This window comes from Phytophthora sojae (assembly GCF_000149755.1).
Source record: "Phytophthora sojae unplaced genomic scaffold PHYSOscaffold_2, whole genome shotgun sequence".
Taxonomy (NCBI): domain Eukaryota; phylum Oomycota; class Peronosporomycetes; order Peronosporales; family Peronosporaceae; genus Phytophthora; species Phytophthora sojae.
This window is the reverse complement of record NW_009258116.1, coordinates 8,886,549-8,911,782: the sequence shown is the minus strand read 5'-3', so window position 1 is coordinate 8,911,782 and position 25,234 is coordinate 8,886,549. Positions and strand designations below refer to the sequence as shown.

Here is a 25,234-nt window from a genome sequence, read left to right as displayed (position 1 = left end):
TCACCTCCTCCTCCCCCTCCATCCGCAGACGCCGTCCAGCCCATGACGGAGGCCGCGGACTACCACGCGCTACCGGAGCAGGGCTCGTTCTCCGGCCACGGGGGCGAGCGCGTGAGCCGCCGCAGCTCGCAGGGCCCGTCCACGGCGGTGCCCGCCGCGTCCACCGACAAGGCGTCGCGCACGCCCACGCCGCTGCCCAGCGGCTCCACGGACGAGGCGGTCATGGAGCTGGGCGACGTGGACGACGACGCGCTGCCGGCCGCGCCGCGCGGGACGCCCAAGGCGCTGCCCCGCACGTTCCTAGGCCCGGGCTACGGCCGCAACTCGTACTTCACGTGGCGCCTGCGCATGAGCACGCTGCTGGTGGCGGCGCTGGGCATCGCGGGCATCGTCATCTTCTGGGCGTCCAAGGACGTGGGCCACGGTGGCGTGTACGTGCACGACGTGGGCTACGCGCTGGCCTTCCACCGCACCAAGACCACGGCGTGCGTTGGAGACACCGGCTACTGCGGCGCGTGCGACACTATTGTGGTGTACGCGATGCTGGTGTACCACGTAGCGCCGCTGCTGGTGCTCATCGGGCTGCCCGCGTCGGGGTTGCGGATCTTCGAACCGTTCCGACGACGTCGGGACGGCGGCGGCCGCCAGAAGATCCAGAGGTCCGTCTTCTTCCAGTTCTGCGAGCTGCTGAGCGTCGTTGTGCTGGTCTTCAGCCTCGTCGTGATCCTCTACTTCGCGTACGCCATCTTCCAGGGCAACAACTTCCACTGCAGCCGCGCGCGCGCCATCCTGTACGTCGTGTTCGCAGTCGTGACCTTCTTCGCCAACTTCGTGGTGCTCACGTACTTCGCGCGGTTCCGCGAGCACCTGAGCATGCAGCTTGGAGCCTTCAAGGAGACGGACCAGACCGGTGGAATCCGCTCGCGGCTGCAGCGCAAGCGGAGCAAGTACAAGTCGGAGCGCTCGCGCGTGATCAACGACCTACGCAAGCATTTGTACAAGGAAACGTCGCTGGGGAATGTGGCCAAGATGGAGAGTCTGCTCGAGTATGCTAAGGAGCGGTTGGGTACGGACTTCGCCGAGGAAATGTACTGCGACGCCAGACTCGTGTGCAAGCTCTTCGGTCGCTCCAAGAAGAACCCCATGCATGTGGCCGCCTACTTGGGCAACGTCCAAGCACTTCAGTTATTGCTGGACGCTGGGTTTCGTGTGGACAGTTATGATAAGGTTTCGCGCGTGCGCTTTACGACTGGAGATCTCTTTTGGACGTTCGCGCAGATATTTGTGACGAAGCCTTTGACGTCTGAAGATGAGATGGCTGCTTCCATTTTCCGGACGACGCTTGTGACGCCGCTGCATTGCGCAGTAAGTACTGGTCAAATCCAAGCGGTTCAATGGCTGGTAGAGCACGGCGCGAACGTGAACCTCAAGTCCAGGGCGTCGTATTGGTCGGACCGCGTGCCACCGCTTTTTGTGGCCGATAACCCCGACATCGTCACGCTGCTTCTGGAAGCTGGAGCCAACCACCTGGATGTGCCTGATCCAGGCCACATGAACACACTCACAGTGCTGCAGTTGGCCTACATGCGTGGCAATTTCCCCGTGGCCCATGAGCTCGAGGAATGGGGAGCCGATGTGGCGCTGACACCACTCCATGAAGCTGCAGCCAAGGATGACATTGCAGGTATTAAGAGGCTTCTGAAGACTGGCGCAGATCCGAACTGTGTGGGCGAGTACGGCTACACGGGTATGCACCGCCGTACGCCACTCCACTGGGCAGCGATAAACGGTGCTGTTCAGGCCGTAAGTAGGCTGCTTGAAGCTGGATCTGACCCAGATTTCCAGGATATCTTCGGCCGCTCGCCTCTCCACTGGGCTGCGCGTGTGAACAAGCCAGAGGTGGTTCGTTTGCTTCTGAGCAAGGGCGCCGATGTGAACTTGCGTGACTATCGCGATCACACTCCGCTGCTATGCGCTGCATCGTCCAAGAACGTGAGTGTCGACCTGTTTGAGTGTCTCGTTCAGCACGGCGCAGATATCGACGATCGCCTCCCCAACGGTGATACAGCCCTGCACATTGCCATGAAGTGTGAGCAGAAGGGCACCGCGCTAGCACTCTTGGATGCCGGAGCAGACGTTATGGAGACGAACCGCGATGGTTATCGTCCAGTGGACTGCACCACGTCAACGCAGCTGCAGTTTGAGATCAAGCAGGCTGCAGGCGACCGCGATGTTATGATCAGCTACACGCACTCGCACAGCGAATTTGCACTGAAAATCCGCGACAGTCTCGAGCGCGCGAACATCACGTCGTGGCTTGACCTTATGGACCCCACGGGTATCGGCGGTGGCTCCGTATGGCGCGAAGAGATTGCGCGTGGCATCAAAAATGCCGAGGTGATCATCTGTCTGTACACAGAGGACTACCCAGTCTCTGAATGGTGTCTCAAGGAGCTGGCGCTGGCCAAGCAGCTTGGTAAGCCGATCATTGCCGTGTCTCCTGAGGGGGCTGCAGTCACAGATGAGATGCAGGTTTACATCTACACGCGTCAAATGGTTCCGTTCGAGCAAGCGATCAAGAGCGTGAACAACGCCAACAAGCGGAAGATCACGTACGAGTACGACGAGGAGCGGTTTGCGGCGCAGTTCCGACTTCTGCTCGACGGCGTTCGTGACGAAATCGAGAAGCAACGCGAGGCCAACGTCACTGGGAGCCGCCGTCGCCTGGCTAACGGCACCAGCGTGGTCGGATTCGGTGAGAACATCACGGATTGGGACCCCGCCACTCTGGACAACCTCAGCTTTGCGTTTGTATCGCACGGCGACCACCACCACACGTTCGTCAAGCGTCTCCACGACCGACTACAGGACAACAGCGTGCGGTGTCTGCTGGACGGCACCCAGACGTACGCGGACATGACGGAGCGCATCCACGCCGCCAAGGAGGCCATCCTAAAGTGCGACGTGTTCATCGTGGTGCTTTCCAGGAAGACCGTCAACAGCGAGCTGGTCAAGGACCAGTTGGCGTTTGCAGAGGACAAGGGCAAGCCCATCCTGCCGATCATGCTCAACGACATGGAGATCCCGCTGGACAAGCACTACACGCTCTCTCGCGTCGAGCTGCTGCACTTCACCCCGGAGCTGGGCTTCAACTCGAGCTTCATGCAGCTGCTGGGCCGCGTCCGCGACAACATGACCACCGCCAACGCGTCCTTCAACGCCCCACGTGCATCCGCACGTCCCACCTTCCGAGCCGTCGCTCGAATTACCGCCATGAGCCACGCGCGTCAAAACAACAGCATGGCCGTCAACGCCGCCGCCCGCGCCTTCCTAGGACGCCCTCGTCTCTCGGAAGCTGCTGTGGCGCTCGTGTAGATTGACTGCCTTGCGTCCAATTTTATAAGGCTGCCTCCTCGACTGCGAGGCACTCAACCCCCCCCCCCCTTCTCCTTCTCCTCCAAGGCGACAGACATCCTGCTAGCTAACCTTTAAGACCTGTAAGTTACTACGATCAATTCACACATTTTGCCAAAACTAAAAGTGTAACGTCAAGTGTGCATGCATGTAGCCATGTTTAGATAAATGGAATTCGTCGTGCAAAGTGAACGAAACAAAAACTAGAAATATTTCTATGCTATTTCGATACCGTTTCTATCGGCAAGTAACGATGGAAGCTCTCGATGCCCGCGTTGAGCAAGTGCTGGGAAGTATCACCTCTGACAACACCAAGTACGTCTATCTACGAACTTTATCTCGCTTCATAGAGTGGCTCTATGAGAATACGGAGGCGGATCGACGGCAAGTCCTGTTTACTAGTACGTTTCGTACGCTGGGTGCAATTAATGGGGAGAGTATCGCGCAGCGGTTCTCTATCGTCCATTAGTGTATCAAGTACTATGGAGTGTATGCGCTACTTGACCTCGATGGAGCAGCGTGGTGTCACCGGAAAGTCGACTTTTGGAAATGTTCGCTCGGCGATAGTGTACCTTCACACTCAGACAGAAAGTCCTCGGTGAATGCTACTGCAACGATGCACACCGAGCTTTACACATGGGGTGAGGGCTTTCATCGAGTGCCAAGAGAGTTTGTGCTACCCCCAAGAACCGTTCGCGTTGTGTGGCAGCAATGGTGTGCTGGGCAACCGCCACTAAAGCAGCTATCAAAGCACGATATGGCTTCAAGACTACAAAAGATCCGGCTTGCAGAGCTTCAGCGGCTGATGCGCTTCGTTGAAGCACTTCTGACGAGTGATGAGGTCCTGAGAGCGCACAGCTCTCTCGATTCGGCTGGCCTTCGTTTTGAGCAAGTAAAGAATCGTATACCGTTCTCATCGACGTCGAGTAAAGGAAGAGCGCGTAGACTTGACCAACTATCGTGGAGAACACTCGCCCGTGAGCATGCAAGGCACAGCTCCAGCTAGACTAGCTACCATTACGTAGGTGAGTAGCGGTAAGCTTACACAATACACATTTACTTTGAAGTAGTAGTGTTTCTACTTTCACACTGTGTACCAAATGTGCGGCACAATATGCTTCGTGCAAACTGCACGATGAATTCCACTACATCTTGCAGTTTCATTTGATTTTTGTATAGCTGGCATTTTTGCATTCGTGGTATTCGCCAGTCAATTTGCACCCCGAATTCTATACGAAGTGACATATTCGCACGGCGATTTCCGTAGAAGTAGATTTTCGTCGCGTGCATCACACTAAAAGGTTTCCAACTTCAACTTCCGTTAAGTATTGTGAAAACCGATTAGTTTGTCCTGCTGAATTAGTCGGTTAAACATCGCTCATAGCGGATTTGAAGACTAATAAATCGGGGATGTCTCAATTATAATCGGAGTATAAATCGGTCATCGGTCTCGTAATTATGTGCAGCCTAGCTATTTCGATCAACATGCATAGTGCAGCGGCAACACCGCGCTTTAACGCGTCGCCTGCATATCTCAGTTACAGGTATTATAGAGTGCGGCTTTTCCAGCTTAGTTCTGATGTTAGTGTTGTAACCTTGACTCTAGCCAAGAGCGACTGCAACGATTGTTGTCTGCCGGCTGATTTAGCCTACAAGGAGCGAATGCCGGTTGCACATCGGACATTCCGTCTGAATAGTAAACAAATCGGCCGGCTCTGGCTTAATCGGCCGATTAGCAAATGTAAACCCGACTCTAGTAATATTGAGTATAAATCGAGGTACCCAGTCTAATTAGGAGGTCGGATTTATCTAATCGGGGGTCGTCGGTCTTATTAAGCCACTAAATCGGCTGATTAACAATCCAATAAGACATTCTAATCGGTTTTCACAATACTACTTTTCGCACAAAGTACGACTTCAAGTGACGATCAAATCGCTCAGTCGACCATTTGCCGCCCCACGTACACGATGGCGGTGCTGGGCAAGCGCAAGGGCGACGGTGTCGAAGTGGGCAAAGGAGAGAGGGATGAGGCTCCATGTACGTCTGCAATAGCTCCAACTATTGGCCCATTGACACAATCCGCTCACGTATCTGGTGTATCATTCCAACAGTGTGGACACCACCAGCAGAGCTCCTAGCCTCCTCCAACTGGACCAAGTTCACGCAGCAAGTGAACGAGCGCTTCAAGTGAGTGCAATACCGTGTTGTTACTTGGGGGAGGGGTGTGGATGGCTAAAGCTACTGGGTCTCATGTGTGCAATAGATTGTCGTTGGAGACCCCCCAAGAGCTCTGGAAGTGGTCGGTGGAGAACCTCGAGCAGTTCTGGGAGGCGGTGAGAGGAGTGCAGTTGATGACTCAATGAGGGGACTGGTGTGGTGGCTTATAGGGTGTTTGGTGTTTGGTGCAGTGTTGGGAATTCACGGGCATGGTCTCGTCTCAGCCGTACTCGAAGGTGATCGAGGACAAGGACAAGATGCCAGGCGCCAAGTTTTTCCCCGAAGCTCGGCTGAATTTTGCTGAGAACCTGCTGCGCTTCCGAGATGATTGTCCGGCAATCATTTTCAAGGCGGAGACCAGCAACCAGGAAGAGGTCATGTCGTTCAAGGAGCTGTATGAACGAGTAGCGAAGTTGTCGGCGAGGCTGGCAGAGATGGGCGTTGTGGCGGGAGACCGCGTTGCAGCGTACATCCCGAACATCCCGGAAGCAATCGTTGCGATGCTCGCCACCACCAGGTTCGTGCCGATTGACTGTATCTACAAAGTGTTTCAAATGATTAATAGGTTCTGTTTTGTTGGTAGCCTCGGAGCAATCTGGTCGAGCTGTTCGCCTGACTTTGGCGCCCAAGGAGTTTTGGATCGCTTCGCCCAGGTACGCCCATATCTGTCGTAGGTGCTACGTGCTAGGTTGTTGACGTTCTATTTCCCGATGAATGCTACTATTGTAGATCACACCGAAGGTCGTGTTCACTACGGACGGCTACTTCTACAAGGGACAACGAATTGACATGTTCTCGCAGCTGAAACAAGTTATCGATGACTTGCCATCTGTAGAGAAGGTGGTGGTAGCAAGCATGACCTGGACCTGTCAAAAATCCGAGGGGCAGTCTACCACGACCGCTTTATCGAGGAGGCCGTGCAGTCGGTGAAGGACACGATTCCATTCGCGCGGTTGCCCTTCGACCACCCGGTCTACGTCATGTACAGCTCGGGAACGACTGGGCTTCCGAAGTGCCTCGTCCAAGGTCCTGGGGTTGTTTTGAACCACCTGAAGGAGCTCGCAAATGTACGTCTACATACAGTATTTTGACTATTTTCCCTCGATATTTGCACTGTTAACAGCTAACTTTTGTTTCTGGTCGTAACTTGTGCAGCATCTGAATGTCCAGCGGCAGGACCGCGTGTTTTACTACACGACCACTGGCTGGATGATGTGGAACTGGGTCGTGAGTACACTTGGAGTGGGGGCAACACTAGTTCTCTTTGATGGCAACCCCCTGTATCCATCCCCAGAAGCGTTGTGGAAATTCGGGCAGGTAAGCGAATGTTCGTGTTGGCTACTATCCCCGTAATGCCTCTCACACTTTTGTCGCTGTTATACACTGAGCAGGACGTTGGCGTGACGGTATTTGGGACAAGCGCGTGCTACTTGGCCGCCGTCATGGACTCGGGATGCGTTCCTGGCAAAACGTTTGACTTGTCCAAGCTGAGGCTGATCACGTCCACGGGATCACCAGCCAGTACCAATATCTTCAAGGTTTGTAGACGTAGCTGGGGGGGGGGTCGGCAAATGGGATGCTATCTTACAAACTATTGCTTTAGTTTGTGTACGAGGGAATCAAGAGCGACGTACAGTTCGCCTCAATCAGCGGAGGTACCGACTTAAATGGGTGCTTTGCTCTCGGCTGCACCAATCTACCAGGTACACACAAAAAATGTGCCTCCAAGGATAAATTATCAAGCGTAAGCTGAATTGAAGAGTTTCACTAACTTTGCTACGTACAGTGCGTGATAGTGAGCTGCAGACCCGAGGTTTGGGCCTGGATGTTCGCATCTTCGATGACGATGGCAAGGAGATCCATGAAGAGCAAGGCGAGTTGGTCTGCAAGCAGCCGTTCCCATCGATGCCGCTGTACTTTTGGAACGATGAAAGCGGGTCCAAGTACCATGGCGCCTGTAAGTGGGAAATGTTGTACTTTGACTCTCGTTTGGCTTTGACTTTAACGCATGGCATTGGCGTGTGAAGACTTTGACACCTATCCAGGCATTTGGAAGCATGGCGACTTTGCCAAGGTCACGAACAGCGGTGGCGTGATTGTCTGCGGTCGCTCTGATGCAACGTTGAAGCCAGGTAAGAACACCAATTGATTATCATAGGCACACAGATCCGGTAAACAAAGGCGTTAACCATCGTTTCGCGTAGGTGGTGTACGTATCGGGGCGGCGGATATCTACAAAGTTTTGGGGCGAATGGAAGAAGTGGCGGACTCGGTGGTCGTCGGACAGAACTACACGCTGAAAGACGGCACCCCCGACGTCCGTATTCTGCTGTTCGTAGTGATGGCAACCGGCTACGAGTGTACGCCTGCCTTCCAGAAGAAGGTTCGCCAATGCATTCGTGACCAAGCCTCCCCACGCCACATGCCTGGTATGGTGGTGGCCTGTCCGGCGATTCCTCACACCGTGAGTGGCAAGAAAGTAGAGCTCACTGTGAAGAAAATCATCGACGGCCAAACAGTGACCAACAAGAACGCTTTGCAGAACCCGGAAAGCCTGGCATGGTTCGAGGAGTTCGCGACGTCTCTGCGTAACAAGGAGACGAATGGCGCGTAATGATGCCTTTTAGGCCCGTAGCTCAATGCTTGTCATGAAGTTTTTTCCTGTTGGAATCCTAAAAACTACAATCGAAGCCTTCGATTCGAAGACAAATATAAATGCCCTTCTCTTGGACAAAACTCCCTGATCAACTTGTGCACTTGCGCGTCTTCGTAATCGTCCCAACCGCGTCTGCATCTGTGGAACTCGCCTCTATCTTGAACGAGACATCGACTTGCGCTTCACGCGTCCATTTCGCCGCGTAGTTGCTCGCGTCTTGAAATCCCTTTAACTTGCGCACCCCCTTCGCCATAACCATCGTCGCGGCAGGACTTAGTAAAACTCACCAACCTTGGCGTTATCTGGGAACTTTGCGCCTGGCATTTGCTTTTCGATTTAGGCTTTGAGCCACTCGATCCGCTTGGAGACGAGTACAGCGAGTAAACCAACCTTCATGTCACCCCATTAAAACACTCCAGTGCCTTCTCTAAAACCGCGGGATTTAGGAGGATCGGGTTGAGTTGTTTGAGCTTGTCTGCCAGTTTCTCGACCATGGGGTTGGAAGTGCTGGACTTCAAAATGAGTCCGACGACCTTGGATGCGCACAACTCTTCTGCAGTTAATTCATTGCAATTTTCTGCGCTTTCACAAGTTGGTCTTCACGATCACGCCGTAAGAAATCTGGCACTCCTTACTCTCTAGCTGTCCAGAAGATCCGACTCGGGATGGCCGCCAAGGAAAATACTACTATAGTATGTGAACGTCGGCCCGGAACTCCGACAGAATTGAAATGTCCAATTGATGTCGGCGATAAGTTGTCTAGAAGTGGCCGAATTTACTTACTCGAGGTTACACCAGAGTCTCTTGTATCTTCCCTATGTATTCTACTTGTCTATCTATCTCTTCTGGTGGTTGATGTAGCGCAGCGACAGCAAGGCCAGTAGCCGCAGGATGCCGATGAACAAGAAGACGTAGCCGAAGTTGCTCCAGATGTCGTCGTGCTTCATCTCGAAGACCGACTCGACGTAGCCCTTGACGGTGATGTGGTCGATCGTGAGCGGCAGGCCCGTCACCGGTTGGCACCCGAGCTCCGAGCCCACGTTCTCGTACGCGCCGAGCGTGCTGTTCCAGGTCGGTTCGTTCGGACAGTCGGTGAACACGAGCGCCTCGAGAATCGCGAGTGAATACTTCTGCGGTGTGATCGCGTACAGCCAGCGGTAGCCCTCGGGGATGGATTCCGCCGGCGGGTTGAAGCCCATGAACAAGAAGAAAATCGAGTTCACGAGCACGCCGATGATCGCGGAGACTTCAACACTTGGCAGCGCGTAGACGAAGAGCTGCCCCATGTACGTCTGCATGAGCACCAGCAGCGAGACGTTGATCCAGTAGAGCACTCCCGTACCAAACCCAGTGAAGCCGACCAACGGGAAGAAGATGACCGTGAAGATCAAGCAGCCGAAGAAGACATACGGGATCTCAGCGATCGTCGAGCCCACGAAGTACCAGAGTGCACTGTAAGTCTGACTTGCACGCTCCCGGTAGAAAGCTGCGCGGTCACCGGAGGCAATGGGCAGCACGCCGTTGAACGAGACGACGCCGTTGAAAAGCGTCGTCATGAACACCATACCCACACCGCCGTTGATCCCCTGGTAGCTCACGTACTCCACGTCCACATACGTTAGTCCAAAGAGCAACGCGAGGAACAGGCCGATCACGAAGCGCGTCATGTTGTACGTGGGCGTGCGCCAGTACATTCGCATGAAGCGCATCGTCAAGAACTTGGCCTGCGTCCACGAGCTCGCGGCGCGCTTCCTCTGGAAGATCATCTCCGGGAGGTTGGGAGCGGGGACGGTCACACCCTCCTGAGCCATCTCGTTGTCCAGAACGCGCTTCTCCTCGCTGTTCTTGAAGTATTCGACGAAGTCCATCGTGTTGTGACCGCCGTTGTTGACTCCGGCGCCAATGCACTCGAGCATCCATGTGGCAGGGTTGTACCGTTCCGGCAGCGGCGCAACACCCGGGATGTCCTCGAAGTACTCCACCAGTTTGCGGCACTTCTCGCCCAGTTCACCGACGAAAACCGTCTCACCGCCGCGCTTCAGCAACAGCAAGTGGTCGAACAGGTAGAACACATCGGACGACGGCTGGTGGATCGTGCATACAATGGTCCGTCCGCTGTCGGCCACCTTTCGAACTCCATCCATGATCAGCTTGGCCGAGCGTGCATCCAAGCCGCTGGTCGGTTCGTCCAGGAACAGCACGCTTGGCTGGGCGGCAAGCTCCACGCCGATCGTCAGCCGCTTCATCTGCTCCACCGAGCTGCCGCGCACAATTTGGTCTGCGATGTCGTGCATGTCCAGCAGGTCCAGCACCTCTTCCACCGAGTCGAACTTCTTGCTGTCCGGGATGCTGCTGTCTTGACGAAGGAAGGCGCTGAACGTGAAGGCCTCGCGGAACGTCGTCGCATCCGAGTGGATGTCCATCTGCTCGCAGTAGCCCGTGCATCGTCGGATGGCCAAGTCCGTGGCCTCGTAGCCGTTAAACAAAATCTTCCCCTGAATTTTGCCGCCAGTCTTACGACCCGCGATCACGTCCATGAGCGTCGTCTTGCCTGCGCCCGAGGATCCCATCAAAGCCGTCATGGTACCAGGCTTGGCGAATCCGCTGATACCCTTCAGTAGATCGAGCGACTCCTTCGGGTTCTTCGGGTGCGGCACCGAGTACCACAAATCCTGGAATGCGATGGTCACCGGCGTGAAGTTCTTTTCGCGCCCGATGTCCAAAGCAACCGCTCGAGCCGCCGAGCTGGTGCTGGATCCCTTGGGAGTTGCTGCCAGTGCGTAGCTTCCGTCCGCTTCTTCGTCCTTGTCCTTGATGATCGTGTGCTCGGGGCTCTCGAAGCGGTGGTATTCAAGCACGTACCACCCCAGAGCCATGAAGAGCGCGTAGCAGGCGATCATGAACAGCATGGCGGCCCACACCCACACCTTCGAGGACGGCACATCGTACTGTGACAGATAGTACTCGCCCATGTTCATTTCGTACTTGCTGCAGTAGTCGACACCCTCGTAGATGCAGACGTCGAACTTGGCAGCACGGTACTGGTTCACAGCGAGACCGCGAAGACACCAAGCGATCGGGTTAATCCAATAGATCCATTCAAACCAGCCTGGCATGGTGCTCTTGGCCATGACAAAGCCAGCGAACAGGATAAAGAACACCACGGTGAAGGTAGCAAACGGCTTGGCAATGTGGAAGTCCGGAGACATTGCTGTCAGCAAGAAGAACCACGACGAGAAGACAAGGTTCGTCAGGATGAGCAGGATCATGTAGCAGATGAAGGCGCCAGCCGTGGAAACGAAGCCGCACATCCAGTAGACCATCGAGCCAAAGATGATGCTCTCGGCGACGGCCATCGGGACTTGGGCGACAGAGCACGCGAGGACATACGCCGACGTCGGGAAGAAGTTGGCTCCGCGTTGCTTGTAGAACACGTCTCGGGCCGCCATGAACGTCGGGATCTGGGAAACCTGCCCCAGAGCGAGGAATAGGACGGCTTGGAACATGATACCTAGCGCCACTTGGACATTGGTGGGGTCGACTTGCCAAAAGGTGCTCGAGTAGATGAGCCCCATCAGCACCACCATAATGCAGCGGCCCTTGATGAACGCAGTGTTGCGGAGAGTAACCATCGTTTGCCGCTTCATGAGAGTCCGGGTGTTCTCCCAGAATCCACGACGGAACTCGGGCATCGGGTCCATGTGTGCGCCAACGTTCTCAAGAAGCTCAGGATCGTGAGGAACTTCCAATGCCTGGAGCATTCTTTGGTGAATCGAGGAACGCCGGAAAATCTCTGCGAACTCACTCGCTAGACGCGGGTGGTGCGTCATACCTGCAGGCAGCTCCACTTCGTAGCCGTACTGCTGGTTGGTGCCCAGATCCAAAAGGAAGTCAGCTTCGTCTCGATCAGGAGGACACTTGAATCCTAGACTCTCAAAGAACGGCACAGCTTTGTCGCGAGGGCCGTGGTACATGACTTCACCGTCGTTCAGGATCATCACGTCGTCGAACAGCTCGAATACCTCGGGCGAAGGCTGCAGCAGAGCGATGACCACCGTCTTCTGCAGGGTCTTGGCGATTCCACGCTGAGTGCTAATGATATCGAAGGTGGCGGCGCTGTCCAGGCCCGTACTGATCTCGTCCATGAGCGTCATGTACTTCATACCGAACTCCATCTCGCCCGTGGTCACGCGTTTGCGTTCGCCTCCGGACACACCACGCAGCATGGCGTTGCCCACGATGGTGTCCTTGCAGTTTTCAAGCCCCAGCTGCTTCACGATGACCTCTGGGTAGTGCGCGTAGAGAGCCTTGATGGCGTCGAGCGCTTCCGCAGTGGCCTCAGGGGTGCCTCTCGACAGCAGCTCCTCTCCACGCTTGGAGATCCCTCCACCGCAGAAGGCGTGGGCGAATTCGAGCGTCTCCTTCACGGTCAGTGTGGGGAAGTGCTTGTCTCGTTGTGTCACGTAGGCGGCGAACTGCGGTAGCCGCTTCATGATGTCGGCCTGTGGGACGCCGTTGTACGTGATGTCACCGTCGATTGTCACGTTCTTCTCGAGCGGGAAGCGGCCGCTCAGCACCTTCATGAGCGACGACTTGCCCGATCCAGGTTGGCCCAACAGCAGCGTGATGGTGCCGGGCTTGAAGACGCCGCTGGCGCTCTTGAGGATGGTCTTCTCGGCCGTGTACTTGTCCTTGTTGACTCTAGTGGCAGCCTTCTTGACGCTGTTGTAGAGCGTGGGCAGCTGGGACTTGGGGTCCGAGTGTCTGGAGGCGAAGACCTTGGCGGAGATGGACAGGTCCTTGAAGCGCACCTCCATTTGGGGCATGGCCTTGCCCATGGCAGCCTGCACCTTGTCGGCCACGTAGCTGTGCAGCGCGTGGGGGCCCTGCGCCATGAGCGCGTCGGCCGAGTCCAGCCCGAGCTTCTTGTCGGAGGAGTTCATCGCCACTGGAGACGACGAGGAGAAGGGGGAAAGTGCTTGAGAGAGAGCGAGCAACTTCCGGAATGAGCCTTCGTTAAACGCGGGCTCCGTCCTCTCTTGGCCACGCGAGGTCCACCCGCAACTTGCGCGTCAACCGCATCTTGTTGATTTCGCGGCAGTGGCGCGCGATCCGAGTGCGAGGGATTGCGCGGGGATCATATCGCCAGTTGAGACGTTGAAGCAGGCGCCCCGGCTTTCACTGAGACAAACGCTAAACCAATCAAACGTATCAGTAGGCAATTGGTCAAAGCCAGTGCAAAATCGGAAATAGTGAAAAATCGGAAATTAGATATTATGTACGGTAAATTAGGACTAGGGGGCATTCTTGTCAGCTTTCATGCGGTGCTCACAGCCGCGAGGAAATCGCCTCTAGAGGCCTGTGGGCCGAGAAAAACGGCAATTTGCATCTAGGCGCAAAATCGACTCGGAGCAATGTGCTGTCGAGGTGGCAAGTTCATCAATGAGAGCCAGGATCCTGTGGTGGGTCCACTATTTGGGTTGATTGTCTTTAAACAGTGATATTTACGCTTCACAAGAGTGACCCTCTCTTCCAGAGCCACTCGTTTAAAAACCTCAATGAGATTATATTTAAGCCAATAGAAAAGCGCCACGCAGTCAAGCTCTCGGAGGCAACGCCGACAGAGGCCCCGCGGCTTCAGTCTAGACTTTTTAAGCTGAACCCCCCAGACCGCAAGCCAAGCCGGAGGCTCCACCCTCGACGACAAAGCTCAATGGATGAGCGCAGGGCTTGCCCTGAGGAGCGGGATCGAAGCCCGCCGTCGCCAATCACGATTGATGCAGTGTTTGGGTCCGGGCAAGCGGCGACGAGCGGATGGAGAGCGATGCGCTGAGTGCCCGACGGTCTCTGGGCGATGGTTGGCAGGATGGTCATGGCCTTGATCTGCGCGTTCGTAAGCTAACTGTCTTGTATTGGTTCATGAATATATGTATTTGCCCCGAACTTTGTGCCTTACCCGTGTCCGACGACTTGTAGTATGTTTTGGGTTGCAGCCGGCGCTGGGTCGATGATCCTTTCCAGGGCGAGGTGGCTTTGATACGCCACGATGCGGCTGTCGAGGGCACCAGACCGATGAAGCTTGCGCATCTCGCGCAGCACGCTGCCAGCTCCTTTTGCTCGGGATCCCTGCTCGCTCAAGAACCTAAGGACCGCTGCTTCCGCGCGTTTTCTTACTTCGAAGACAAGATCTTTGAAGTCGACAGCATCCTCGCGCAGCACGAATCCGCCGTCAAGAAAGAGTATCTTGTACGCAACGCCCAGGCGGTAGTCGGACTTCTTCTGGCGGTCGCTCGAGTCCCAGACACGGGGCAGCCTCGTGTACCACTCGAACCACAGCAAGAACAGGTTCGTAGCAGCTTTCTTTCTTTGCTTTGCGGGTGGCGCTTGCTCTGACGACGCTTGCTCTTCTGATGCTTCTTCAATACGCTTCACAGGCGGCGCTTGCTTTAGGATGATCGTCTCCAGTGCGAGGAGGCGCGCAGACATGAGCCGATTGCTCTCGATAAGCTCGCTAATGACAGCCAAATGGTGACACCCAGCATGACAGCAGTTGCTCTTTGCTTCCGACTTTTCGTGTGCTTGTTCAGGACTCGAAGCAGCAGACGTATTGATTGCCATGGACCAAGACAGCATGTCGGCCCCGGGATATCAGCCGCTCCCAAGCATTCCTCGATACGCGCAACGAACAGCGTGTCGGGCGCCAGCGCCTTCACTTGCGGGAAATACTTGATCAGGTACGCCGTCAGCACTCTGATAACCTTGCGACTTACGTTTAGCTTTGCGTCTGCCAGTCCAATGCAGGAACCGAACAGCAGCTCCTCCAAGGGCGCCAGGCGTTCCTGCGTCCCATGGTCCAGCGCTACAACGTCCGCAATGACCGGGGCTTCGTCGGCGCTCCAGCCGCTCAGCACTCGGGCGACTTTTCGGTCTTCGCGGGGGGTGTTGAAGACATAGGCAAAGCCTTTGTTCGTGAGGGTCATATCCCATGACCCGCGGTCAAAGATCCACTGCGCTGCTAGCCGCTCGTCTCCGTTGGCGTGCTGGGCACCTCCTCGGCGAAAGGAGTGCGAGGTCAGGTTGCTGGTGGCACCGGCGGGTTCAGCCACCTGCTTCAAAAAGCGGTTGACATACGCTTGGACTCCGTCCTCACCACGTCCGAGGCTGCTCCTCGCGGGACTTGAAGCTGTGAGCTGAGCTGGCAGGGAGACGGTGGTGGCTTGCGACGGGTTGGAGCCGGGCGGACTTGGTGTGGGGAGCAGGGAAGCGGTGCTGGGCGGCGACAGGGACGTTTCCAAGGCCGCCGCGGTGTCGCTGCTATCCGCGACGCTGACCCGCAGCACCTCGAGCAGAGGCGCACCTGCGTCGCGCGAGGTTTCAGCGGTGGTGGCGAGAGCGGGAAGCTGACTCAGCAGCGACACACAGGGCGCCTCCTGCATCACCAGAGCAACGGCCAGCGTGTGCAGGGGGCAGGTGAGGAAGTCGTCGCGGTCAGGTACGAGGGTGAGGCCTTGCTCTTCGGCAGTTTTCACACGAAGCATGCGTACGTAGAAAACGATGTCCGCTGACACTGTGATGTGCTGCTTGTTGATATAGCCGAGATCCGAGGAGCGCCCAAAACAGTGCCACATGAGGCACGCGAGCGCCACATCTTCGTAGTCGGTGGCGACAGACGAATTAGTGACCTTAAATCCGCCTTCGTGCAAGGCGGAGCTTTGTTAATAAATCCCCCATTGTCCCGTTACAAGCAATGTTTTTCCAAAGTCTTGCCTTGCTTTAGCAGGTTTAACTCTGTAGGAACCCGAAGATGAGGATGCTCATCGAAAAACCAAAGCTTAACGTTTCTAAAGTATGAAATGGCTGTGTTAGACGCCAACTTACCTTTCTTACCTTGATACGTGGCGAGGTAGTAGCCAAAGCGGTCCATAATGGCAGCAAGGCTCTTGCCAGAACTGTCACCACGCACACAGACTTGAATGACATTCATAGACACATTCTCTGCTTCTAGCATGCGCTCAAAAGCACCAATCCCTGTGGTGCGCGCTTTTTGCGTGTTCGCAGGGATGAGTGCAGAGAGACTCATGCTGATCTTTGTCAGGCGCTTCTGCCGTTTCAAAGTGCCTATGTGTGTATGTGCGGAGGACCACCAGTGTCTCCACTGACTAGAGCTCCAGGCCTAAAATAGGTTTCTGCCTAGTTGTTGCAATCATGAGCATATTTGAAAAGTACGTACTTGACTGTATTTCACTATGTGCATATACATATTTGCGTCTCGCTTCCGACAAATATTTGTCAGAAGCTGTCGGAGCTAAAATCCTATCCCTGTGTGATTTGATTGGATGAAAATAGTGAATAGCGACTGTGTCATATTTTTCCTGTTCTGTACAATCCTACTAAGCTATCTGTCGGAAAATACTACTATATTTATCCGTAGCGACCGTTTCGCTGGGCGCCACCGAGGACAAGTCGGTCTCGAAAGAGCTTTCCAGACTCGGTTGTCGCTTCTGGTGGCTGGGTGCGCGCTTGCAACCGGCCCAACCTGCTCCATGGCCGTCTTCGCGGGCGGCGGCGCCGATGGATCCGCGCCCCGCAGTGCGCGGTGCGACACACGCTTCCTGTGCGAGCAATCGGCGGCAAAGCCGAGCCTGCACAACGCGCACCATGAGAGCGACTAGGGCTCCGGCATCAGCCTGGCCCGTCTCGCCAGTAGACCCGCTGGAGACAGCCGTTTGACTGGCCGTTTGTATGGTGTGCTCCTGCGACTGGACTCGACAGGACGTCGGCAGCGGCAGCGTCCACGCCGTCGGCACTGCGCATTTTCGCCCCAGCACCAAAGCCTTACAGGACCACCGCAAAAAGTAGCCTTTGCCGCGGTAAGGCGGTGGCCGTCGTGGTGTTAAACTACACCAGCGTTACGTACAGTACTGCAGGTGCCGACTCAGCGGTAGCCGCTGGCGCCGTGCGCGTAGTCAACGCGGAGTTTGCGCGCACCTTACGCGCTGGCGACCACCATTCTCGGTCATCAGGGCGCGCGTCCTGCACATGCACCGACTTGATCTCTGCATGCAGGGGGCAACTGTGAGCAAAATCCCCCAGCCGCAGGAGCACGACAGGCTCCAATGTTTGTGCTCGCCGCCGCCTGGCTCCAATTTCGCCAGCACGGCGCGGATGAGTGGAGGGCTGAGCTTGCGCTTTGGACGGGGGCGGCGGTGGAGCAAGCTCGCGGTGGATAATTCGCCAGGGGTGGACCACAGGCTTTTCAGCTCCGTGAGGGGGGCAGGCAACCTTGCTCTGCGTGTCAGCACAGCGCGCTTCAGCGCCGACGCAACGCGCTGTAACTCACGATCCACCTTTGCATCAGCAAGCCAACGACCAACGTCAGCTCGCCACTGCTGCTGTTCTCATCGGATTTAACTTCCCGGACGTCCAGTCGCGCAGTTCCGGCGACACCGGTGCCAAACGGTTTGACACGCAAGCTCGTTGCTCCGAGATCAACTCGACTGTCTCATTGAGACTCTCAACGGGAAATTCGGTGGATACGACCCGATCTTCATCTGAAGTCTGAAGTTCAGACTTCAACAAATTCTACTGTCGTACAAATGTAATGGCTACGGCACTGCATGCACACGGTAAAATGGCAACAGCACTTGTCGAGCTGAAAGCTCTACCACCTGGCCCTGTGGCCACTAAAGGAAAGAATCAGTGCAAGCAAGGAGCATTATCGTGCATGAACAAGTTGGCTGTATTATACGAAGTACGGTAATGCATCGCAGTCTACCGTTTATCTCTTCTGGTGGTTGATGAAGCGAAGTGACAGCAGCGCGAGTAGGCGGAAGACGGCGAGGAACATGAACACGTAGCCGAAGTTGCTCCAGATCTCGGAATGCTTCATCCGGAGTCCCCACTTGTGCACTGTAGAAGTATTGGGGGGCAGCTAGCTAATTTGGTACTCAGGCTCGAAGCTGAATTCAAACTGCGCAACCAGAGAATATCCCTTCACTCGTTCACCGAGCAGGTATACGCGAGTCATCCAGCAGAAGAGATTCCATCATTCGCACGATCTCAGCTCCATACTCGTGGCCCGAGGACTCCGCTAGCTGTATGAAATGACCTAACTTCGTGTCGCCCCCCTCTAGATTGGTACCATCGCTGCATGGAATAAATCGAATGAAGGTCAGAATCGCAGTAGGCATACCTACCACGCTCTTGGTCCCTGCATCCGTCGGGTGAATAACTGACCAGCCAGTTTCGTCGGCATGAATGTTGCTGAGCTCGCCGTAGCCCTGGGTATGAGCTCGCCACAAGATCACAATTCTGCCAGACTCGATACGCCGCTTCATCACGATCCGGATTATCAAGCCTGATTCATCCTGGATTTTATTTCGCACTTGGAACTTGACAGCGACCACATCTCCAAGACCCGCAACGCTTCTGTAGCGCTGGTGGCCATTTTGATAATGAACACGACGCATTGCTTCCCACAGAGCGTCACCGGTCTGCTTGAAGTCGAAAGGGGTCAGCTGCACATCCATATTCTCAAAGTAGTCGTGTTCCTCGCCACTCAATCGATTGCGAACTGGCGACAAAGGGGCTTCGTGTACATGCCAGGTGCGCTGAACCTCGTCAACTTCGTCGAAAGCGGTCTCCACTTCCACCAAGTACCTGTCAAAAAGCAGCGAGTCCTCCAGCTCCAGCGGAGGTGCACTCCGTTCTTCACTTCTATCCATAGCAATACCAGATCCTTGCAAGTGCAGACGCATCTTCTCGCCAAGCTCGTGGAGCAACTTGCCACGTGCTGCAACGAGCTCTCGAAGCCGGCGCCTCTCCGCTTCAGCCATAAGGCGGCCTTGCAGTTGACGCGTGGCAATGGCCCTCCACACGGGCATGGCACTCGTTCTCTCCAGAACCCACTTCTTTGCACTCTGCTTGGCCTGTAGGTCGGCCAGCTGAGCCGATAGCTGCTCGTCCTGTTGCTTCAGCTGCTCCCTCTCGTCCTTGACTTTCTTCGTGTACTTGAGCCGCCTCTTGGCCGCGTTGGCATTCCGCACCTTCCGTCGCTCGTCAACTGCTTCCGGGGCGGAGCGGACAGCGCGGACGCGTTTCGGTTGACTGCTGTCGTCCGCGGTCTCGGTCTCCTCCAGCGACGAGCAGGACGACAGCAACGCCTCCGTCTCCCCCACGAGCTGGTTGCTAGCATGAATAAGCTCATTGTAAATCGCCGTGGCGGGTTCAGCGAGTGGCGGCTTGCGTCTAGCGCGTCGTCGCTCATCGCGCCTCCTAACACCGAAATGGTCCTTTTGACTGGCTATTTTTAGTCAGTCTGACTCATATAAGTTAGAATCTGAAACGAAACGATTGAATAGACCTGGAAAGCTAGATTCTAGTTCTAGTTCTAGTCTAGAACGAAACAAAAATGTGCTGAGATCTGTACTTCACCGATCCATCATGAGCAGCTCTTCTGCAGCGTCGGGCGCTGCCTTCGCCGCCGCAGACTCCGCAGCAACAGCTCTGGGCGCCGACCCTCTCCTCACTATGGAAGCAATCGCGACGCTGGTGACACTCGGACTAGGATTGCTCTATTGGTTTTGCTGGCGTCCCAGCGCCAGCGCCACCTCCACCAATACCTCCGTCACTTCCAGCAACGCCAACGCAGCAGCCTCCTCCACACCCACGAGGCATCGGGAAGAGCGCTACGCTGCGTTCGTGGAATCCGAGGTGTCAGCCAATGGTATCGTACTGTTCGTGACCACTGGAGATCGCGTAGGCCCATTCCGGACACTATTCGACGCGCTCCGAGTGAAGCTTCACGTCGTGGACTTGGGCAGGACCGCAGGGGGCAAACATGTCCTAGAAGCACTACACGAGAAATTTCAGGAGCAGGTGGAGGGAGAACAGACCGAGTTCTTGTTTGTGAGGGGGAAGCTCGTGGGCGGGTCGAAGCAGCTTCGCGGCCTGCTGGTCGAGGGGAGGAAGGACGAGCTTGGGCACGAGTGCGACTGGACGCACGTTCGTGTGGACGAGAAAAGTGATACGGGCTTCATGGTGCTGAGCCCGTGGAACGGATTCCAGTGTGTGCGGGATGTTCGCGATGATGTTGATATGGCGGTGAAGTTGGAGACGAGGCCGCTGCATACGGTGGAGGAACTTCGCAACTTTGACGCGACGACGCTGATCGGGTGCTCGGTGCCCATCGCGCCTAGATCGAGACAGCAACGCAGACGCAGCAAGCTGCTGGTGTGTCATGACATGAAAGGGGGATACCAGGAAGACCGGTTCAAGCAGGGGTGCGGCGACTTCGATGCCTACAGGTTTTATCAGTGGGATCTCGTGGATTTGTTCGTGTACTTTGGTCACGCTTTGGTCTGCCCGCCACCGACCGGGTGGATCGCTGCTGGACATCGACATGGCACTCGCGTGCTGGGTACGTTCTTAACTGAAGGCGGCCAGGGCACTGAGTTGTGCAAGGAATTGTTCCGTGATGTTCAGTCTGCCGAGGTAAGTTCACCGTGAGCGAAATGTTTAAAAAGGGTGATATTCTAACGGATAGCGTTGGTTTGGTGGCTCAATACGCAGCTGTTCGCTTCCAAACTCGCTGCTATCGCTTGGCACGGTGGTTTCGACGGCTGGCTCATTAACATTGAGAATGACGTTCTGGTCGAGCTGGTAGCCAATATTGACGTATTTTTACGAACACTTCGGAAGGGGATGAAGCTACAAAATCCGCTGGCGCAGGTTGTCTGGTACGGGAGTCTGTCGAGGTCGGGTAAACGTAAGTCGTTCGTCCGTCTGGATGAAGCGAGCACCGACTTCTTCAAGAACGTTGATGCGTTTTACGCGGACTATGGCTGGGTGCCTGATGACGCCAAATTCTCGGCTGCGTTTGAACTTGACCGTCGCTATGACGTGTTCATGGGCATTGATGTGTTCGGCAGGCACAATATGCTTGGCGGTGGCAAAATGAATTGTGGCGAGCCGCTTTGCCTGGCTTGGAATTCAGGAGTCTCTGCGGCTCTGTTTGCTCCCGGTTGGACGCACGAGTGCTGCCAGCACGAGGAGCAAGAAGACTTTGTTGTGGTTGAGAGTCGCTTCTGGGGAGCAGTGCGAGACAGTTGGAAGGTGAAGAGTCCGTGCTACGATGCGCTGGGTGGGAAAAACTGTTTGTACAGTGCATTCAACATCGGTCGTGGTGTCGGCGTCTGGGCTGAAGGAAGGCGTGTGGGTTCTGGTACCTGGTCCAATATGACAGAGCTCGACGTGCAGACAACCCAGGCGCTACACGCTGGAAGCACCGTCACCACTGCAACGGGATCGATGAAGGCAGCGATTTGTCACGACATGGCGTTTCAAGGAGGATCAAGTGTGCAATTGCAGGTAAGATCAGAGGTCAGACATGCTATTAACCGAGCCTTGGGCTGTCATTGCTTACGTTATTATATCTTGCATGCTGTGTGCAGGGTCAATTGGTGGGGCGGGAGAAGTCATACTTCAAGCTCTTCGACGTTGACATCGAGTTCTCGCCGCGTCGTATCATGGAGCTTTCGTACACTACTGCGACACGCGAGGAATCCGTCTGCCTGCTAGTGCTGACAGTTTGCCCGGGTCTCGATCGCGCTACACACTACGTAATCCTGCGCTCGATGGACGACTCCGGGCCCGAGGCTGGGGACAACCGCGTGGACCCCAAGAAAACCTTGTCAACGGTTGCCAAGGCGTCGCTGGAAAAGCATTTCTACCTGCCAGTGTCGACCGAGTTTTTCGACGTCGAAGCGGTCAATGCTGAAGCCTCGCTCGGAATCACCGCGGGGTGGTGCAAGAAGACGTATCGCCTGGGAGGCCAGCTTTGGGACCAGAAACATATCGTCGAGATCGGTATGCTCTGCACCAAGAAACTGAGGAAGGTGCCTGGAGAGCGCGAGGACTACCTTGCCTACATCGGGGAGGTCTGCGTGGTCGGCAATAGCGGCAAACCACTTGCGAAAGCGGTCCAACGCGACGTGCACAGCCAACCTCAGTCGTGCAAGGACGCGACTCTCATGTCCTTCAGGCGCAACAATGCCGACTCGGTTTCGTTTGGAGTGCAGTGGGGATTTACGGTGGCGGGAGCGCCTGTGCGCTACGTGTTAGCGTTTGCTCGCGCCGAAAATGGCGAGCGGATTTTCTTGGGCAAGAGCTTTGACAGCTCGCTCTGGGTCGAGAGGTGCACCTGGCAGCAGCACGACACCAAGCAGGCCACGTCGTCGTCGTCGCACTCGTCGACCCGCCTCACGATCGAACTGCAAAGTGTTTCGTGGGCCGGCCAGAGTAGCACGGTCGTTTGCCAGCTGCACCTGGAAGAGTGACGCGTGGATAACTACCGATGCTGCTAGCACTGCTAGGCCTACCATGTTGTAGATATGCTGCCGAGTGCCGCAAAACTTTAGAGATGGATAAGAGAGGAGAAGTGCATCCTGCCCTGGTTTCTCGATGGTGTATTAATAGCACGTCAAGGATGCGGAGTGCAGACTTCCAATTGAATCAGGGTTCCAGAAATTGACTAGTGCCCCGTCTCAACTTTGGATAGCCCTGTGTCGGAATATGTAGGGAAGTCGGAACCGTCATGATATGGACACCGGAGTTCTTCGCGTACATGTGCGCGCAATCCAGTCACGCGGTCGCTCGTATTACGCGCATCCCCTAGCCGCGACGTTGCCGAGCCGCTATATTGGCGGTACATCAGTCGTCCCGCCGCCGCGACGGTGGTCGAGGAGGACGAGAGCAAGACGGAGCTGCCGACGCTGTGGAACACGGCCAAGAAGGGCCTGGCCAAGTTCTCGGCCAAGAAGCACGTGGTGCGCAAGGAGATCCTGCGCAACGCCAGCGGCGTGCTCAAGCCGGGCACCATCACGCTGGTGCTGGGCCAGCCCGGCTCGGGCAAGTCGTCGCTCATGAAGGTGCTGAGCGGCCGCTTCCCGCTCGAGAAGAACGTGAGCGTGGAGGGCGAGATCACATACAACGGCGTCGCGCAGGCCGACATCATGTAGCGGCTGCCGCAGTTAACGGCGTACGTGACGCAGCGCGACAAGCACTTCCCGACGCTCACGGTCAAGGAGACGCTCGAGTACGCGCACCGCTTCTGCGTCGGCGAGATGTCCAAGCGCGCCGAGGAGAAGCAGTCCAAGGGCACGCCCGAGGAGAACAAGGCCGCGCTGGAGGCCGCGCAGGTGCTGTTCGCGCACTACCCGGACGTGGTGATCCAGCAGCTCGGCCTCGAGAACTGCCAGGACACCATCGTGGGCAACGGCATGCTGCGCGGCGTGTCGGGCGGCGAGCGCAAGCGCGTGACGACCGGCGAGATGGAGTTCGGCATGAAGTACGTGACACTCATGGACGAGATCAGCACGGGTCTCGACAGCGCCGCCACGTACGACATCATCAAGACGCAGCGCAGCATCGCCAAGAAGCTGCACAAGACGGTGGTGATCGCGCTGCTGCAGCCGGCGCCCAGGTGTTCGACCTGTTCGACGACGTGATCATCCTGAACGAGGGCGAGGTCATGTACCACGGCCCTCGTGTGCAGACGCTCCCGTACTTCGAGAGCCTGGGCTTCGTGTGTCCGCCCGAGCGCGACGTGGCCGACTACCTGCTGGACCTGGGCACGAACCAGCAGCACAAGTACGAGTCGACGCTGCCGTCGGGCATGGCGCACCACCCGCGCCTGGCGAGCGAATTCGCGGAGCACTACCGTCGCTCGAGCATCCACCACGACATGCTGGCGGCGCTGGAAGCCCCGTACGACCCGCAGCTGCTGGAGAACGTGAGCAACGACATCGACCCGATGCCGGAGTTCCACCAGTCCTTCATGGACAACACGTGGACGCTGATGGAACGCCAGAACAAGGTCACGATGCGCAACACGGCGTTCCTCAAGGGCCGCGGCCTCATGGGCCTGATCAACGCGTCGACGTTCTGGAACGTGGACCCGGTGAACGTGCAGGTGCTGCTGGGCGTGCTGTTCTACCGCACGGCGTCGTACGTGCTGTCGTGCTCGGTGTCCCAGGTGCCGCTGGCGTTCGCGGAGACGATCGTGTTCGGGCCGCTGGTGTACTGGTTGTGCGGCTTCGTGTCGTCGGCGAGCGCGTTCATCATCTACCTGGTGATGCTCATCCTGACGAACCTGGCGGCGCGTCGATCTCGCCGGACCTGCCCGACTGGCTAGTCTGGATCTACTGGATCGACAAATTTTGTTCACCGTCCACCCGTTGCGTTTGTCCTGTACTCACTATTTTTGAGGGCCAAACTCAGTGGTTTGGCCCAGGTGGACGGCGGAGCGCCGCTGCAAGCCCATACTGGGGCACAGTCTATTTCGTTTGTGGAACTTTCAAATGTTTAGTGAAAAATTACATCTTACGAAAAGCGCCTGAGCAGACGCGCCACGTACACGGGCTTGGCCGCGGCCATCAGCCTCAGCTCTCCTCCTCAGTCGGCGCCTCGATGTCGCGCTTCTTGTGATAGGACTTCCTCACGCTGGCATTGGTGGCGGCTCTGCAGTCTTGGCATCTGGAATACAAGGAGCGGTCCTTCTTCTCGGCGCATCTTGCACCGCTTGCACATGCCCGGTGCGCCCGCGTGATAGCTCTCGTTCCCTTTTTGATGCGACAGGCTTCACAGTAGGCGTGTCCATCCAAGCGCGGCTTCGGTTTGCTGCACGACCGGCACTTGCCCTGGTCCTTCTTGAGGTCGCTCACGACTTTCTCCTTCTTCTTGCACCACTGGCACATTACACCGTGCCTCCGGCGTCTCCGTGTGGCACCTCACGCATTGACCAGCGCTCTTGTCTGTCTTGTATCGCTTCTTGGCATACTCGTTGTTGTTGGCGTTCTTCTTCGCCCGCTTCATCGTGGCGCGGGCCGTCTGCTCCTCCTCCGTCGTCAGGCCTTCGCTGGCACGGGCTGCCGCGACCTGCTCCTTCA

At 56.3% G+C, this 25,234-nt stretch overlaps 7 protein-coding genes across 7 annotated transcripts; 5 read left to right on the top strand and 2 right to left on the bottom strand.

The window, feature by feature from the left end:
- Positions 1-42: 42 nt before the first annotated feature.
- Positions 43-3,375, top strand: PHYSODRAFT_257795 (hypothetical protein; the record flags this gene model as incomplete). Its single annotated transcript, XM_009522574.1, has 3 exons — positions 43-1,365; positions 1,408-1,803; positions 1,846-3,375. 3 exons carry the CDS (start codon positions 43-45, stop codon positions 3,373-3,375), a joined length of 3,249 nt encoding a protein of 1,082 aa, XP_009520869.1.
- A 688-nt stretch (positions 3,376-4,063) lies between these two features.
- PHYSODRAFT_434770 (hypothetical protein) lies at positions 4,064-4,390 on the top strand (the record flags this gene model as incomplete). Its single annotated transcript, XM_009522573.1, has 1 exon — positions 4,064-4,390. A coding segment is annotated over one exon (327 nt), but the record flags the coding sequence as incomplete, so codon positions are not given.
- Positions 4,391-5,382: 992 nt separating this feature from the next.
- Positions 5,383-8,246, top strand: PHYSODRAFT_297189 (hypothetical protein; the record flags this gene model as incomplete). The annotated part of the gene is made up of 13 exons (XM_009523482.1): positions 5,383-5,452; positions 5,527-5,602; positions 5,679-5,748; positions 5,824-6,149; positions 6,216-6,285; positions 6,362-6,423; positions 6,468-6,699; positions 6,788-6,949; positions 7,024-7,170; positions 7,236-7,335; positions 7,419-7,589; positions 7,678-7,764; positions 7,837-8,246. 13 exons carry the CDS (start codon positions 5,383-5,385, stop codon positions 8,244-8,246), a joined length of 1,983 nt encoding a protein of 660 aa, XP_009521777.1.
- Positions 8,247-9,124: 878 nt separating this feature from the next.
- On the bottom strand, positions 9,125-13,231 carry PHYSODRAFT_326574 (hypothetical protein; the record flags this gene model as incomplete). Its single annotated transcript, XM_009522572.1, has 1 exon — positions 9,125-13,231. One exon carries the CDS (start codon positions 13,229-13,231, stop codon positions 9,125-9,127), a length of 4,107 nt encoding a protein of 1,368 aa, XP_009520867.1.
- Positions 13,232-15,311: 2,080 nt separating this feature from the next.
- Positions 15,312-15,836, top strand: PHYSODRAFT_485462 (hypothetical protein; the record flags this gene model as incomplete). The annotated part of the gene is made up of 2 exons (XM_009522571.1): positions 15,312-15,430; positions 15,698-15,836. Coding segments are annotated over 2 exons (258 nt in total), but the record flags the coding sequence as incomplete, so codon positions are not given.
- Positions 15,837-18,289: 2,453 nt separating this feature from the next.
- PHYSODRAFT_485651 (hypothetical protein) lies at positions 18,290-19,489 on the bottom strand (the record flags this gene model as incomplete). The annotated part of the gene is made up of 2 exons (XM_009522570.1): positions 18,290-19,342; positions 19,382-19,489. Coding segments are annotated over 2 exons (1,161 nt in total), but the record flags the coding sequence as incomplete, so codon positions are not given.
- A 328-nt stretch (positions 19,490-19,817) lies between these two features.
- On the top strand, positions 19,818-22,624 carry PHYSODRAFT_484143 (hypothetical protein; the record flags this gene model as incomplete). Its single annotated transcript, XM_009522569.1, has 4 exons — positions 19,818-20,780; positions 20,859-21,656; positions 21,740-22,482; positions 22,567-22,624. 4 exons carry the CDS (start codon positions 19,818-19,820, stop codon positions 22,622-22,624), a joined length of 2,562 nt encoding a protein of 853 aa, XP_009520864.1.
- Between the last annotated feature and the right edge of the window lie 2,610 nt (positions 22,625-25,234).